We start from the raw sequence: 17,945 nt of genomic DNA, 5'->3' as shown, positions 1-17,945 counted from the left end.
TCTGAGAGCAAGCTTACCTTGGGGTTCTGTTCTGATAAAGATTAGGGGGATGTAGAGTGTTTTCATTGTTGCTGAAGCAATAAATTATCAAGACAGTCTTTTTTTGCCTAGTCATGTCTTTCAGTACCAAGTCCCAACAATGACATTTTACTACACAGCAAAATGCAAGCAAATAAGAACCGAACTATTAAATTACAAATTGCCCTGGTAAAGTGCAATCTCATTAATGGAATTGGCCTGGGGAAATCCAAAATGTAAGGTTCCATTGGCATAGGTTTATGGAGGTGATGCAGGGAGATATAAAGAAAGAAGTTAGGATAATCAAAATTTGTTCAAGGATTGTTATAGTTTCTTGAATTTGTGTTAATGGGAGAAGACTTCAGATATAATACCTGAATTGTATCCTACACATTCGTTCTAATTAGCCCAATGTATAAACACATGCCTGATTCTTTGTTAGAAGTTTAGCAATTAGTGACTCTATATTGCAGCTTCTCCTATGCCTTTAATTGTGTAGGCACAGCATAGCAATACCACCCTGGATTGCCATGACCCCCTTAAGCCTTTTGCAATTTAGTGACCTCTACACATAGCAAACTGTTCTTACAATAATCTCACTGTCTATTGAAGGTGTTTCCCAACCCCTGTCTTAAACTGGTTTTCCCCCTAGCCTGTGATTAGGAATGAACCAAGTAGACTGGCTAACACAGAAGCTGGTCCAAATATTTGTTCATAGAAGTTCTTATGCCTCTAGGTGCAAGATAAGCTTGGTCCTCATAAAACTGAACAAATACAAATACTTCTGAGTCAGAATTACTGCACGCACCTTTTTATCAAACATGCCACGCAGAGGGAGCAATTGACTATACCAACCATTTTGTCTTTGAAGAGCAAGCCTGTTATTCAAGCAAACTATTAAAATTGATTTACTCCGACTAGTATAAACAGTTGAAGTGATATCCCTCATTATGGTGATGATGATGATTTCAATTTCTCAGTCACCGAAAACACTGCAGTCCCTAGCCAACTGACAACAAATTGAAAAGCATACACAAAATTAAAATATTCTTCTAGCAAAGTATTGGAAGACACAAGAGCTACCCACGCTGGAGGAATGGCAGGCGAAAGTGATTGACTTTATGGGACTGGCAGAAATGACCGGCAGAATCCGCGACCAAGAGAAAGAGACTGTGGAAGAAGATTGGAAGAAATTTAAGATGTATCTTAAGAATTACTATAAAACTGAGGAGTGTTAAAATGCTGAGGGAAAAGAAGACGTAGAATTGCAGCGATAATTGGGTTTAAAATTTAGGGTGGAATAGAGAAAGAGGACGAATTTATATTTAACTGGGCAAGATAGGTTGCTGAATAATGGTACTAAACTAAGGATGCAAAAAGGGAAAGGTATGGGGAAGTCTGGGAAAAGAGGGTTATGAAAATAAGGCTATGAAAATACGAGTTTTTTGTTTGTCTGTTTTTTGTTGCTTTTTGTTTTGTTAAAAAAATTGGAAATTAATAAAAATCTTTACAAAAAAACAAACAAAATTAAAATATAAACAACCTGCAGTTATTCAGCATCATAAAGTACCACCAAATCCTTCATAAAGTAATACTGTACTAAAAACAACATACCACCTCAAAGCAGGTGAGCTCATCCTAGCTCATCCTGTCCCATCAAATGCCTGGGAAAAGAGAAAGGTGATTAACCTTGTGCTAGAGAGATGTTAATGTAGGCTCCAGGTAGGCCTCACTGGGGGCAGCATTCCATATATGTTCAGGAAGTGTGTGAGGATGTTTCCATCTACCATATCCACAGGAACAGCAAGACCCAGCTAGCAGTGGATTGAGGTAGTACTTTAAATCCAGCCCTGTACATTGAACGGTTTCATCTCAAGGACTTTTCTAAATGGGACTCTGGCTCCATGGGTTGCTTCCACCCTGGGGTGCAGGGGAGAGGGCCTAGGCACACTTACCTTGTTGGAATCCTTATGCAACAGGCCAGCATATGACCTGAAGGGTTATATGCTTCCCTAATATACAGCGATATATTAGATCATACAGTAGGGGATGCTGGAGGCCTCCAAATCATATGGGAATCAGAAATTGACCACCCAACTGAAGAACGCAAATGAGAGGGTATGTGGACTATTCCCCACCCCTAAAACCATCTCTGCCCACTTACAGAAGACCTTGCTGAAGGTAATCTTGCACTGCCACTGGACTTGTCAGACTTGCTAAAATCAATCCCTCCCTTTCCCTTTTATGTTGGAAGGGTTGTGGAAAACTTGGTTCAATTATTCATGTTTGTGGGAATGCCATGGTGCTTTTTTTTCCTTTTTAAAATCATATCCATAATTACAAACCTACCTCTCTCCAAATCCTGCTTTAGCCCTACTAACACTAGACATAGACTTTGGCTCCAGCTTGCAGTACAGAGAACTAGTAGGCTTTTTGCTGGTTGCAGCACGACTAGCAACAGCACAACAGTAGAAAAACCAGTTTGAAATAGCCTTGAACACAGGGGAAATAATATCTGGATACAGCAATGTCTGAGGGTCTCACTACACTACAGAGATGGATTTAGGGCAGTGTGACTAGTTCCACAACACTGGGTGCCAAGGCTAGGGGGCGCTGTGGAGCATTGCAACTATGACATAGTGAATTGAGCAGAATGGAAGGCAAGGGTGGGGGCTGAATTTTGGCCTTGTACAGGATGCTGCTGAAATGTGAAAGACTAAAGTTCTTCCCTAGTCACTCTACATAGGAGACTGATCAAATGCATGACCAAAAGAGACACCTTTCAGGAAACCGGAACCCTTTTCTTGAACCGTGTTAACGACCAAAATCAAGACTTTGTTGTACCAAGTGCTCAGTCTTCTCAATGGAGAGATTATATTAGTTAATGTGTTTGACTACTGAATGTGTGAGATTATGTTTAAAGTCAGAGAATAGAACAGACACCATTAGATGTACTGCTGGGTAAATGTTTAACGCTTCTTGTTTTTGTATCTATTTAAAAACCAATACAAACTTGTTTTTTAAAAAAGGTCACCAAGATCACTTCCGAATGACCTGTTTATTGAAAATTTATCCTGGCTTGCTTGCACAAAGTTTGCAGGGGGAGGTATGCAGCACCTGCTAGTTACTGAGCATTCATTCTGATTTGTTTGGCGGTTATCCACCGTCATGTCAGACAACTGTTATTGCCACAGTTTCCAGTGCATTTTCCTGACCCTTTCATTTTTGGAAGTGAAGTGGGTTTGTTGTGCAAGAGGGCAAAATCCACTTTGATTGCGCCATCTGAATTTGCTGGTAGGTTCACAGGATTTGTGTTATGTACTGAAGCTCTCACTCTGGGCCAGCAGGGGAATACTGTAGATAGTTCAGGTCCACATATGCAAATAAGGGATTGAAAGTGACGTTCAGTGATTGGATAGTTACAGAAAATGGTTACTGTTGCGTTCTAGTGGAGCTCTATATAAGCAGGCTGGCTGAACCCTTCAGTTCAGTTCTGTTCTGGCCTGTGAATAAACAAGAGCTGTTTGAAGAATTGCTGAGTTGTCTGATATGTTCACCCACAACTTAACAATTTGGAACTGGAGACTAACTACATCCACCTCAGTTATGCAGTGATGTACTTATTGGTCAACATAAGAACTTAAGAGCTCTTCTGGATCAAACGAAAGGCCTACCTAAGGACTAGCAAATGTGGTCTCTTCACACGTGAACCACAACTCCTATTATCCCTGAGCATAGTCAATGTGGGCTGGAGCTGATGGTAGTTGTAGTCTACAGCAGCTGGATGGCACCATATTGGGTTATCTATTCCAGCAGCCCGTATTCCATGGTACTTGTAATTTTTTTCTTGATTTTCTTGTTTTATCTTATTGTAGAATGCTTTGAGGTTTTTAACAATCACACAATGTATGAGTTTTATGAAACAACCAAAATTGGGGAACCACTTATATCTGATGCAATAGCAAAATTGCAAAATTTGCTGTAATAGCAAAATTTGAGTATAAACAGCAAGTCCCAATCTTAGAACAATTCAAGTTTCTTTGCACTAGGACTTACCTTTTGACGAGAACAAGCAATAGTCTGTCTGCTGCCTGCTGTTACCAAGGAATAAAATGCCTGCTGTGTTTGACATTTCTCTTTCTTGTGTTTTCTTCAAGGTTCAGGAGCTTTCACTTTGGCAAAGAATAAAGAAAAACAGAGGGAACACGTCGTATCAAATCAACCAGATGTTTTACCCAGCACAACATAACGATCCATTAAATTTCAGCTAGGAACTGGGAGAGCTGTAATATTCAGTCGTTAATGGGACTGTCCATAAATTATATTAATTGCACTTTTAGAAACCTTCCAGAGCACCTTTTTCCCTTGCTGCCATTTTTCAGTGTAGTACAGACCCATCAGAAAGTAAGCCACAGGTATCACTACACCCCTACCAGTAAAATATTTTATGCCTGCTGTGATGGATTATCTTTATTTTTTTGTGTAAAACATAGAAAGTAATGAATAACACTTTTTTATTTTCTAAACTACTCCTTGAAAGAGTAGGCCCAAACTATCCACCATGGGAGAGGTCTTCCCAGGGATGTCTAATGAAGGAAGATGCATATTGTGACTTCCTCATGCCAAGCACATCACCAGCACACTTCACTGACCACTACTTCTGGGAGCAGGGGAAACACTGAGCAGTGCAACATCAAACCACATATCATATTTCCTTAGGTGTTATGAGGGAGGTGTGAGTGGCAGCCATATGCTATCTCACAGTTCAGCTTCAGGCGGTGTGTGTGTGTGTGTGTGTGTGTGTGCGCGCAACAGAAAGCTGAGGGAAGCCTGGGAATAGGGAGAAGCAAAAAGGGCCCAAGGGACACTGAAGCATCCGCTTTGAGTGCAGAAGATCTCTGTTTCAGTCCCCAGCATCCTCAGACAGGGCTGGGAATGTCCCCTTTTGAAACCCTTGCTGCCAGTTCGTGCAGACATCACTGAGTTTAATGGACCAATGGTCTGAGTCATCATAAAACAGCTTTTTATGCTAGGCATTCACACTATTCACTGAGTGTTTCACTACTGAACAAAGTTCCATTATGCTGGAGATGGGTTCCCCTGCCCCTCACCTTTTCCTTGCACTTGAATTCTGCTCAAAGAAAACCCAGTATTTGCATTAAAAGCAAACTGACCACATGGAGTCATGCTTTATGTAAATGATATTTGGGGCCTTTGAACAGTATTGAAATTGGTGGGTACATAGGGACACAGTCCTTTTCTTTCTGCTGTGTCTGTTGGTTTGATGTCTCTGCTCTGTGCTTGCTGTGCTCTTTCTTATATTATTATGTTGTAGTTTGAAGATGTAATCTCAGCTGTCATTGTAAGCCATCTTGGAAGCCTTTTTGGCTGGAAGGCTGGGTGTGTTTTCAACCAACCAAAATTCTTCCAGCACTACCAGAATCCAGCAACACTGCTGAATCTGAACAGTGTTCACCTATGGAACATTTCTAGCATGTATCAGCAGTTCCATTGTGGTTTGTACATTTTGACCTTTCACCTTAAAAACAACCCTAGCAAATTTAGCATCCATAGTAACGGGAAGTTAATTTTTTCATACTCCAGTGAGCTGGCAAAGAACATCTGAGGCAATAAGAAAACTGCTTCAATCCAAGTCAGTAAGTCCATGAAGTTGATGGAAACCAATATGCTGTAACATATATTGAGTCACTTCTTACATAACCATAGCCATAGTCAGTGTTGCCAGGGAACAGAGTTTAGTTTTCTGGGATTGGTGCCATCTAAGCCTTTTATCTCATGACTTGCTGTACCTGGGACAGGTGTAGCCCTTTGCTCCCTGCACTGTTATCTGAAATCCACACTAAAGAGCCATGCTATACTTTTGAAAAATAATGGCATCATTTTACAAACCTCTGAATATCTATCTATCTATCTGAACTCAGTGGAGAAATTCTCTGTAACACAAATATTATCCATTTGACCCAGCCTGCTTCCTCCAATGACAGCAGATCCTGACATTTTAAATCATACTTCATCATACTCTTCTGCAGGAAGCAAATAATGTGTGAAGCAGCTTCTGAGCCTTAAAGAAGAAATAGAAGGCGAGAACAGATTCTGGTCCCAGCAGACCATTAGTGAGACACGCTAGATTAAAATATTGTACAGTATTTTAAGAAAGAACCTCCACCCCAAAACTAGTCAGAACTCTTGAGCAAACATAGATCATAGTTATTACTCCAGGAAGCCCATCCTTCTTCACTTAGTTGAGCAACAACAAACCTTTTGTTATGTGGACAAGGAAAGAGGATTGCATCCAAGATGACATAGATACAGGAGGGTGAGGGATCCTGATTTTGGTGATTCTTGTTTTCATTTAGCTCTTATGTGGATGAATTAAAAGGGGGAGGGGGCATTGTTTTGGGCTGAATGCAGAAGCAGCACAGACTCAAGATTTGAAGAGTTTTTTGTGATATGTGGGTTTGAAATGTAGCTTCTTTGCTTATTCCTTTATGACAAAAGAGGCTCTTTCACAACCTGCAAAGCTGACACACTGGTATGTGGCCTCACATGATTATGATGTCATCACGCCAAGAAATTGCCCGTTCTAGGGAGAATCAAAATGAATCCCAACCTGAGAGGATTCTTTTATTGCAGAAGGGAGTGGACTTAAGGATAATAAACAAAACCATCCATTTCCCCTAACCACTGATGTCACATTACGTTCAATTCATTACACTATGAGTCAGCACTTGGGACTTTTTTTCAGCCGTTAACTTTCCAGATGCTAAAGTGAGCGGCAACCTTCCCCCTCCCCGTTTTCCCTAAATTGTTGGTGTCCAAAATGAAATGCTTCAGTTTTGCACCGCTGCCGACTACTTGGCGCTCGGAGCGGTGGCACAGCCGTCGCCTTCAAAGGAGACTTTGTTGCCGCCAATCTCGCGACAAACAATGCCGCAAACATTAAATACCGAACGGAATGCGGCAGAATTGCGTCGTCTTTGCAGCCCCGGCGGAGATGTTGATACCCTGAACCACATCGGGGAGGGGGAGGGGAAGGGAAGCCAACTCTGTCTTCTTGCGTTTCCTCCAATGATACAGTGCTTTTTCATACCCATCCCACCTGCCTCCGTTTCCGATTACTTTTATTTAGGTTTAGTTTGAGATGTGAATCCTGAATAAAATCGCCCCTGGTCCACTTGCCAGGGGAAAGGGAGGAGGCTGGCTGAATGGATCAAGAAAAGAAAATGGAGTCTACAATACAAACAAGGGAGTGGAAATAAAGAAGTGCGGTGTGTGCGAGGGGGAATAAACTGGCGGCGAGAGAGGGAGCGTGCAGAGAACCGCTGGATGATGGAAAGCGGAGGAAGAGCTGCAGGCTGGGCTCGCGGGGTGGGGGAGGGAGGGAGTCTGGGCACAGCCGCCCCTCCTTTTGTGCGCGCTAAGAGGGGCAGGAGGGAGGAGGCGGGGAGGGCAGCCGCCGCTTGCCGCCACCTTGCTCCCTCCTTCCCCTCCCCCACAACCTCAAGGTTCTCTCCTCTGCATTTCAGTCTATGCGTATCGCAGGGATACGCGCGAGAGCCTAGGCAGCGCCGGATAACCAGAGCAACGGGGAAGGCAGCCAATGGACTTCCCGCGCCGCGTCTTCCCTCTGGACCAATCAGGGAGAGGCGCGGCCGCAACCTTGCGGTTGGCTCGGGCACGTAGCCAATCAATAGAGACGAAGAGAGAGGGACGAGGGGGGGGGGTTGGTGGTGCGGATGCGAGCGGGTGGGAGGGGGCAAGGCTGATGAGCGCGAGGTGACCGCGCGCACGAGGTCCGCGTGCGAGCGCCTATAAGAACCCTCGCGAGCGCCGCGCGGCGCATACCGTCTGCGGGGCTCGAAGGCAGGAGGTGCGCAGCGAGGCTTTTCCTGTGTGTGCGTGTGGCGCTGCCGTTGTTCCTTCTGCCTCCCGAGCTCGCTCTCCTCTCGCTCGTCGGCCATGAAGACCAAGTTCTGTAACGGCGGCGAGGCCGACCCTTCCCCGCTGGGGCTCCTGCTGGGGTGCGCCCAGGGCCCGGTCTTGCCCGCCCTCACCCAGTCTCCCTCGTCGCCGCCGCTGCCGCCTTCCTCTCACGCCGAGGCCGAAGCCAAGCAGCAGCCCCTCGCCTTGCCGCCGACGCCGCCGACCCCTCCCTCCCCGCCGGCGGAGGAGCAGCCCGACCCCCGCACCCGCCGCAAGGCGTATTTTTGGTGCAGGGAGTTCCTGCGGGGGGCGTGGCGGGGGTTGCGGGAAGATCAGCTGCGCATCACGCCCATCAGGTCAGCCACATACGGGGGTGGGGTGGGGAGTGGGAACCTCAAGGGGTCAGCCTTCTAGGGTGAATGAGATTAAGAGCTGTGTGTCTCTGAGCGTGTACAAAGTGCGTTCTCGTCGCCACGAAGCAACCACATCTGGCATCAGGTTTCCATGACGGTGCGGCCCCTTCAAACCTGAAATGAGGGGAAGGGGTGGGGCTGTTGGCTCTTGTCGGACCTGGCACCTTTTGTCTCCCCCAGTCTTACTGATAACGACGTTATGGAGGGGAGTCCTTAAGGCTTCATATCGGATCAGGGAAACCATTGTCCATATGGTGGTACTGTCGTTTTCTACCAAGGGCAAGCCACTGACCTCCCAAGAGTAATGGAAGGGCAGAAGGAGACCTGTGTTTTGGGGAGATGGCAGCTTCACTGCTGCCAAGGACCTGTCGGTGCCTATATGTATCTAGAGATGTTTCTGTAAATTGCAAACATAGTGTTGCCTTCTTGTGTGAGAACATTTGAAGGTATCTCAATAGATAAATTAGTTAAATGAATGATTGACTCATTCCTGATACCTTCCTAGGCCATTGTTTGCACTAACCATGGTTTAGAATCCTAACAATGGTTCGAGCTTAAAAATGTATAGGAATATTGTAGTCTAGCTTGACTGCTTTTGTTTCTCTTTTGCACTCCTATGGAGATAGAGCAGTGGCCCCAACTGTGAATTCAGACATCACAACCATATACAGTTGGCAAAGCTTATGGTTAACAAGCCCATTTTAAGACATAGTTTGTTTCCTCTCCCCCCAGTTTACTGGATAATTTATGATCCATATTTAGTGAATTGTGCCATTATCCACTCTTCAGAACCTTTGACACAAATGGGATATGAATAGAAAGTAATGTGTGGACGTCCATTAACTTTTGGGAGCACATCTTTTATCTCTCTGTAGTATAGTATGAGGGGACGCAGGTGGCGCTGTGGGTTAAAGCCTCAGCGCCTAGGGCTTGCCGATCGAAAGGTCGGCGGTTCGAATCCCTGCGGCGGGGTGCGCTCCCGCTGCTCGGTCCCAGCGCCTGCCAACCTAGCAGTTCGAAAGCACCTCCAGGTGCAAGTAGATAAATAGGGACCGCTTACCAGCGGGAAGGGAAACGGCGTTTCCGTGTGCGGCTCTGGCTCTGGCTCTGGCCAGAGCAGCGATGTCACGCTGGCCACGTGACCCGGAAGTGTCTCCGGACAGCGCTGGCCCCTGGCCTCTTAAGTGAGATGGGCGCACAACCCCAGAGTCTGTCAAGACTGGCCCGTACGGGCAGGGGTACCTTCACCTTCAGTATAGTATGAGACAGATTTTTGACCACAAGCAAGAGTAGGGTGTGCATACAGTACATCTTTCAAGCCATCTACAGTGATAAGGTTGTTGTCTCTGTTAAGCCTTGAGCTGTTTTGTTGAACTCAGAAGTTACTCTCATCTAGGACAGAGTTTCCCAATCTTTGGTCTCCAGCTGCTGTTGAACTACAACTCCCATCACCCCTAGCTAGCAGGAGCAGTGGTCAGGGATGATGGGAATTGTAGTCCAAAAAATATCTGGAAGCTCAAGTTTGTGAAACCCTGATCTAGGAAATTAAATGAATTCTTCTACATGTGTGGCTAAATAGATATGTATGTTTGTGCCAAAAATGTGTTGCACTTCACTGATTTATTCAGTTTACTATTTTGAATTGATTTCTATACAGGAATTGCTTGTGTTCTACGATTTGAGCTGATGATATTTCTGGAGGTTTTTGTTTGCTTACATTAGCCCATAGTCCGAAAGGGAAATCAATTTTTAAAAAACTCTTTAAGTACACTACTAAGTTGACTTCACTGATTGTCTAATATCCATTAAATGGGAATGTACCATTCAAAAAAGCTTCAGAGGTGATGAAGAGTTTAAGGCAATATTTTAAAAATGTGAGTCAAACTTAACTTGTAAGATGGTTTCTGAACAATGAAATGTGTATTCTACCCTGTGAATTTTTTTTTTTTTTTTGAATGAGACTGCTCAGCAGTATGAGTCATTTTTTGGCAACAAGTTACTGTAGTATCAGGTGCCTTGCTCTGACTCTCAATGCCAGCAATGAGTAGATAACTGGCTTGGGCATAGTATGGGTAAGTAATCAGGAATGGAAAGTTTTTTAGATTTTGTATAATTGCCTCTGAAGAAAAGAAGTAAAACAAAAACCTTTTCTAATCACTTTAATTTTCCTAGAATGCCCAACAGTTAATACTCATACCAGATATGTCAGTGAGGGATTTATTGCCTTGTAATTTTTTTTATTTAAAATGCTTTGTTTAAAATATTTGTCCTGTCCTTTATCCCAGATCCATGGACAAGTAACATTAATTTTGAAAAACTAGAACAAATCCATGGGAATACATATACATATAGCATTTCCCCATTTAACATGTTTAGAATTTTAATAGTTAAACTGAACTCTAAAAGCCATAGTTCCAGAATGTTCACAAGTAGCTGGACTACTTGTATATTTGAAGGGCATTTGGCAGAATCACACTGGTGTGTAAAAGAGGTCATAATGTAACCCAAGAGGTCACAATATAATAGTGTTGAATATTATTACAGCCCAATTCTAAATACTGTATGTTGACTTAGAAATATGGAATACTACTGAACTTAGTAGAACTTAAATTTCCTTTTAAGTATGCTTAGGAATGTAGCTTTAATATCTCTATAGTTTATTTAAAATAGACACTTTCTTAAACACACAACTGTTTGCAACTTTTAGCATGCAGTTCCTGCTGTTGAACGTTAATAATCTTAGCAGCATTGTATCTATTCTTGGAGCTGCCATTTATAAAACTCATCTGAATCCCTATTTTGTATACACATTAGTGTATACATTAGTGTAATCCAATACATGCCTACTCAGAAGTAAGTCCAATTGAATTTAATGTGATTTCCTCCTAGGAAAATGTGTATAGGATTTCAGCCTGAATATGTTTTAGGAACAATCAGGAATTGTGATTAAATTTGCTTCAAATATACTAAAACTATCCAAATAACCCATTTTTAGTTAACTTTGAGAAGTGGTCTTGTTCTATCAAAACATGGATGAAAAAGATGGGTGCATACTGCTCCCCTTGTGGTATCAAAACCAGAAACCAGCTTCTAGGATATCTTTACTTTTCTATGGGTTATATACTGTATAAATACATAAGAATACAATTCTTTTAGATACTGATATAGCTGTATTTAAAATAATCTGGAACTGCTGCCTATCTGTTGAGCCATGATCCTCAGCATTGGCAGTGCTTTTGTTTCTGAGCAAGTCTGCTTAAGCTTCAACTGAGAATAGACCCACACGGTTTTCCCCCTTCAGTATCTCTTCTGTCTCACATGCCCTGCAATAAAGACTTTACTCTTGCAAAAAACACCTTCCCCCCCCAAAAAAGCCCCACACACCTGGGAATAGTTCCTTGCTGCTTATCTTTGTGTGGAGCCTCATACCGGAGTGGGGGGAAAACCCTTCACTTCTGGAGCATCCTTTGCCAATTCTAGCTTGGTCTGATGGGAGTTGTAGTTTAAAGCATCGGGAGGGCAACAGGTTGTTGAAGGCTGTTCTGAAGTACCCAAGTCTTGGGGGTTGTAAACTTTATGGGGACTTTAGGCACATTTGAAAACCAGAGAAGCAGTTGTTAGATCTATCTAACAATAGGTCCTTCTTTCAAAGCTAATTTTAGCAGTTGCGGGGGGGGGGGGAGGACCTTGTGTGTGCCAGGGAAGGCTTCTGTGGGTGCATACACAGGTGCAAGTGCCGCACTGAAGACCCTTCACATCCTCCAAATGTTTAAAATGTGGGCATGACTAAACACAAATTTAGGTTTCTTCTATAAGGTTTTGTTTAAAAGGTGCTAAAGCATTGTTTTTCTGCTACTGTAAAAGTTCACTTGTACCTGAAGAATAAAGAAGTGTGTTGTGGAGGGAGGCGCTTAATTTTGCCTACCTGTTTTTCTGGTACTATAGGTTTGTTAGGGTAAACACAGAAAACTGTTGAAAGAGTGGGTGCACACACCTGTTTTCTAGTCCGAACCTTCCCCTGCTCAAGCTGCTTTTCTCTCAGAAAGATATGTCAGGTTTTTCAATATAGCATTCAGTTCATCCTTAAAGTGCTGGTTGAAAGTTTTTATTTTCTGCTTTGTCATCTTTTTCTGGTATATAGCTTGAGTATTCTCCATGTAGTCTTAAGGTTCTTAGTGATAGCAAATCAAGGGCTTTTCTTTGCAACTGAAAAAAAAAGTGTCCCAGCTGCACTTCAGTATTGGGTTTCTTGTAAAAGATTAGGAGCGGGGAATAACTCCAAAGGTAGTCATAGGATAGTAGAAAGATGGGCTAACTTGGCAGAGAGTAGTTTCTGGTACTGTACTCCTTTCTGTTGTGGTATCTTTGTGCAATTTGATGCTCTGGACACAGATCGAGAGTAGCTTTTTGTGGTTTAATTATTAAATTGGACTATTCTGCATCTAGGAAAAATAATCCAAACTAGCAAATGCTGCCTATCTCAAATGTCTGTTCATTTAGCTTCATACATATTTCTTCATTTAGCTTCATAAACCAGTTATGATGGTGTGCTTTTCCTCCTGGATGGAAGTGCACAACAGGGCTTGCTTTCAGATTTATTTCAGAAACTGTAAGGTTCCTTGGTGTTCAACTGGTGCTTTATTAAAACGAATAAGGCAGCAGATGCTTTGCATAGGCACATTCTTGCTGAAGGTTCCCCCTCCCCCAACAAATAGATGTGTTGGCAGCCCAGTCCATTTATGAAATAAATGAGTAGCAAATTACATCAATATGAATTGGTTTAAGTTTCTTCTAGTACTTGAGAACTTCAGCCAGGAAATTCCACCCTTTTAGACTTGCTTAGAAGCAAGGCTACATCATCATCAGCTGGTCTGTTTGGGATTGCAAGCTAGAGTTCTTTCTCTTTCTTCTTCAGGAAAGAGAAAGTTCTGCCTGCCACAGTTCCCACAGAGCAGCCCTGTTCAACACACAGGCAGCATTGCTGAAGTTGTGTGTGGGAGGAGCCTTGTTAGCTATACATTGTGTAGAGGAGCACATCACTAATGTGCCCCTCAGATGAGGGATGGTCCTGCCTGCCTCTTAAATAAGAAGCGGGTGGTGTCAAAGCTATGTGCAAAACTATCTGCATTCTTCTGTTTAGTAATCTCTCTTAAATTTAGAAAGAATGAATGCTAAGCAGGGGGCATCACAGGAAGCTGCTTTTATATCAAGTTGGACCATTGGCCCATCTAATTCCATATTGTCAGCACTGTCTGGCAGTGATGCTCTAGTCTAGGGGCTTTAAAGCAGGTTCTTTTCCCTTCCTGGAAATGCCAGGGATTGAATCTTGAGATCTCATCTTGCAAAGCAGGCACTGAGCTGCAACCCTTCCTCTCACACAGAGCAGATACCCTAGTGGAACATTCCTTTATAACTGCGTATCAAAGGAGTTGTGCCTTGAATTGCTTCACCCTTTGTAGTTTGTCATGACAATTGCACTTTGACAGTTGAAATTAACGTAGTAAAGCATAAGCTTCAAGAGGCATCACTTAAGAATAATATTTTATTTATATGGTGCCACCCAATTTGGGAGAAAGGTGGGCTTATATGTACATGAAATGAACACATTATAGAATCGGTGCATGTTGGAGGCACCCACAATAGTGTCCATGGCAAGGGCCTCAGATTCGAAGCTTTCTTTTAAAAAAGGTAAGTCTCTAGCCCTCCTAGAGAGAAAGTAATGAAGCAAAGTGTGCAGCTATCATTCTAAGCAGTTTCTGTGAAATGAGTCCGCCTACTCCCTGTCATTTTTCAGCCAATCAGTGAGTTGTCTGGACACAAGGCAGTAGGAGTCCCTGGGGTCCTAAATAATTACTATTTCCCCCTACACTTGGGTGCACCTTTCCTGCTTCTGTCTTATTTTCTAGTCCTTGAGTCCACCCATTTGCTGCTCAGCTTATTTTGTTTTGCTGCCTATCAGCTACATGGAGCAGGCAGCTCCTTCAGAGACTTTTAAAAAAGATGTGAGTTGAGGTAATGACCTAAATTAGTCATGGCCATTAATTTCAATTGGTCTACTCTGAGTAAAAGTTTATTGCAACCCATAATAATTATAACATTTCCCCTGGTTGTTCCCAAGTTGCTGTTGCTGTTGTGGGGGGGGGGGGAGTGGACCCATGTAAGAAACATTATCTTCATCACCTTTTCCTCTGCCTGGGATTGTTCTCAAATTGCTTGGGAAGTGGAGAGCATTATCTTCTCATTGTACAAAATTTAAAAATTTTGAGAAGCTTGTAGGTGATATTCAGCCTCAAACGTTACACTAGTTTGGGCCAGTATTGCTCAACTACAACTCTGGTGATTTATTTAATTCATTTTCTGTGTTTTTTTCCTTTTTTCCTTTTTTAATTCAATAAAGATAATATGCGTTTGTATTTCTAACTATGCCTCTGTATGGCTGACTGTAGCAATTGAAAATTATTCCTGGATTCAGTTATATTTTATTTTCTAGCTCTAATGTATAGCAACACGCAGCATAACAACCAAGACTTAAAATTGTGTGGAAAAGGAAGTTTTTCAAACATTCTTTGTTTACCAAAAAAATTTGAATGGATTTTTCCTAATTGGAACAAGTTTTGTTCCTGTGTGTCTCCTTTTTCTGCTCTTTTGGAGATGGTAGTCATTTTGTATTAGGCAACACCTGGTAGCAGCCATTTTGTGACTTTGCCCTTGGTATTGCCCTTATGTAGATTGTCAGTTAGGAATAAAGACTAAGGGGTTAAGCTGAAACAATGGCAGAATATCTTAAAGTACCAAATTAACTCCATTACAGCACTCATTGGTCATATACGCACCCCAGCCGTCTAACTATAGTCTATCTTCTGAGCTTTCAGAAATGTCCATGAAGTTCCACCATAGCACAGCAGTTTTCACTTTTCATACTCCTGCTGTAAATGTCTTTGGTTTTACAATAACTGGATGGATTAGGCTAGCTTTTTGAACTTAAAACATAGAATTAGTTCTCAATAAGGATATGTTTTATTGCTCTCCTAGATGATGATCTGTGAAATTTTAAGAGCACACTAGAGGCTTTTAATGAGGTGGGCGGTAGTTTCTCTTGCATCCTCTGCACTACAGTCAAGCTGCTTGCAACTTCTCCTTCAGCACCTTGTTGCTAGGACCTCAAATGCTGCTGTGCACCACATTTGCACTGCAAGGAAGAATGTGTTATTCCACTTTGTTCCAAGAGGTAGTCATCCCAGCTTTTCTTCACCTCCACCTGTTCTCAGAGTAGAATACATCCTGGACTGAACAGGGCCAGATGACTTCACCAGTCCAAAAACTCATTTCAGAATGGGTTGGGGTGGGTGGGTGGGTGAGGAGAGAGGCAATGCATCACTAGTGCATTGCACCCCTTCTCATCTTTCCAAAACCAGTCACTAAGGTAGGAGCCATGCCCAACCCAATAACTGTTTTAAGGAAGCAGATAAAATAGATGTTCCCTCAAAGCTGATGTGAATATCAGTCGTCATTATAGGAAAAAATGCAGACTGCTTAACTTGACTGAGAAGGACTAATTGTGGTCAGCTCATTCACTATACCTCAGTATTGTATACCTCATGGTGTTGTTGTGATAAAATCGGATAACTCAATGTAGAGTGCCCTGAGTGAATGTCTTAGAAGTGCAGGATATATGAGAATACACTTTATAAGCTCAGGACTCTTATATACGGTAGCATTTTATCATTGTAGAGAGCTGGATCAAACTGATCCTCTATGTTAAGTACTTGTGCTCATTGTTATAAATAATCTAACAAACATGCTTTGCCTCTAATCACATATTATGGTCCTTCCCGTTGTCCAAAAATATTTATTAGCTGTTCTACCTTAAACAGTGACTTCGGAGATATAAATGCAAAGTACTATTAAACATAAATTTCTTCCTAATTCTTCTAATTTATATTTAAATACAGATTTGGTAATGAAATTCAAGCTATGTTTTAATAAAGTTAGTGTTAGGAGTAGAACCTGGAAGACCAGGGTTTAAATCCGTACTCTGCCATGAAGTAACTCTACCTCAGAGTGTTGTTGCATGGAGGAAATGTGAAATGTAAATGTAGACATAATATAGTCAGTGCTGAAAAAATAGAAAGTTAGGCTGTGTAGAATAGCTCTTTCATGTCCAGTTGTCTAATTCAGGGTATTGGAATCTGAACTTCAGTCATGTGAGAAGTGCAAGTGTTCATATGTGTAACTCATAATTCTTTCCTTCTTAGGGGAGGCCTCAGCAACATGTTGTTCCAGTGCTCATTACCTGATACCATGGAGACTGTTGCAGATGAACCACGCACAGTTCTTCTTCGCTTATATGGTGCCATTCTACAAATGGTGAGTATTTGGTGTGGGGGAGTGGGCTGATGTTTAAACATCTTGCATTAGAATAGGCTTGAAAATATTAAAATTAGATTTTATTGCACATGCATACTCTGTGATTTGAGAGCTCTTCAGTTTAGATTTGTTCATTTCTTATTGCCTAGAAATTGCTTTCTATGCAGATCTCGGATGTATAGTTTTTTTTTAGTTAGTTTTGCACTGTCTTGTCAGTATGCATGCGGACGTTTCCTGGAGTTTTACTATTAAGAAAAATTGTCACTTATTATCCTCTTTGTGCTTTGCAGACTTAAACTGAGAAACAACATTCATGGTAAATCTGATAACTGTCTAGAATTTCGTTGAATCATTAACTACAAACATATAGCAGCTTCAAGTCTTTCCCCAAAATTCCTTCCAGGAAACATGTACCAAGCTTTTACTGTCAGTAATCTAACAGCATTTGGTAGAAGCACTTCATTTTCCCTTTTCCCATTTTGTTGCTTCCAAGTGCATTGCTCTGGATGCATGCAGATGGAAATTGAAAATTGAGGCCATGATCAATTCACTGGTGCCGTACCTCTGGACAAAGGATTCCCATAGATCCAATAGTGCTCCTGTTTATTTATGTCGGGGTTTTACGTTATGCTTCAGCCACATTTCCGGCATGATTCACAATATATAAATGACAGGATAAAAATACAAAACCCAGAATTGTGATATGCATAGCTGCAACTAAAAGCAATTGAACTTAAAACATGGGAGAATACATGTCTATGCTTGGTGCTGAAAAAAATAACATTGTGTGCATCAAACAAGCTTCCCTGGAAAGGGAATTCTACATGCAACACCAAGTAGGCATTTTCTTTAGTTGCCATCCACTTGTTTCTGATGATAAGGATGCCTGGAGGAGTACCTCCAGAGATGACCTCCAATAATGGACACGCTGACATGGAGGTGGGCCTTACTTCTGGTACCCAAGTCTCAAGCTATGTAAGCCTTTAAAGGTAAGCATCAGCACTTTGAATTGTACTTGGAAATGGACTAGAAACCAGTATTCTTTAATTACCTGTGAGGATAGATCCCAGTTAATAGGAATATTTTGAGCCAGTTGCAGATTCCAAGCAATCTTCAAAGGGAGGCACACATACAGTTCATTACAATAGCTCAGGGATGGCAAATTAGATCTAGCCTGCTTGTCAGTGGGAATAATTGGGAGTC

The 17,945-nt window shown here is 42.2% G+C and overlaps 1 protein-coding gene and 1 long non-coding RNA gene across 2 annotated transcripts in view; one reads left to right on the top strand and one right to left on the bottom strand.

Moving 5' to 3' along the window:
• Positions 1 to 5,170: 5,170 nt before the first annotated feature.
• Positions 5,171 to 7,730, bottom strand: LOC307213011. Its single transcript, XR_013837343.1, has 2 exons — positions 6,236 to 7,730; positions 5,171 to 5,479 (listed from the first exon to the last, which is right to left on the bottom strand). It is a non-coding gene; the product is annotated as an uncharacterized lncRNA (long non-coding RNA).
• Positions 7,731 to 7,784: 54 nt separating this feature from the next.
• CHKA (choline kinase alpha) overlaps positions 7,785 to 17,945 on the top strand; it is a 32,914-nt gene continuing 22,753 nt past the window's right edge. The window contains exons 1-2 of the mRNA XM_079986460.1: positions 7,785 to 8,318; positions 16,631 to 16,742. Coding sequence (XP_079842586.1) covers positions 7,999 to 8,318; positions 16,631 to 16,742 — 432 coding nt within the window. The 5' untranslated portion in view covers positions 7,785 to 7,998. The remainder of the gene's footprint in view (positions 8,319 to 16,630; positions 16,743 to 17,945) is intronic.

Source organism: Podarcis cretensis, assembly GCF_951804945.1.
Source record: "Podarcis cretensis genome assembly, chromosome: 1".
Taxonomy (NCBI): domain Eukaryota; kingdom Metazoa; phylum Chordata; class Lepidosauria; order Squamata; family Lacertidae; genus Podarcis; species Podarcis cretensis.
Note: the sequence above shows the minus strand (reverse complement) of the source record. Positions and strands in the feature narration are given on the sequence as shown.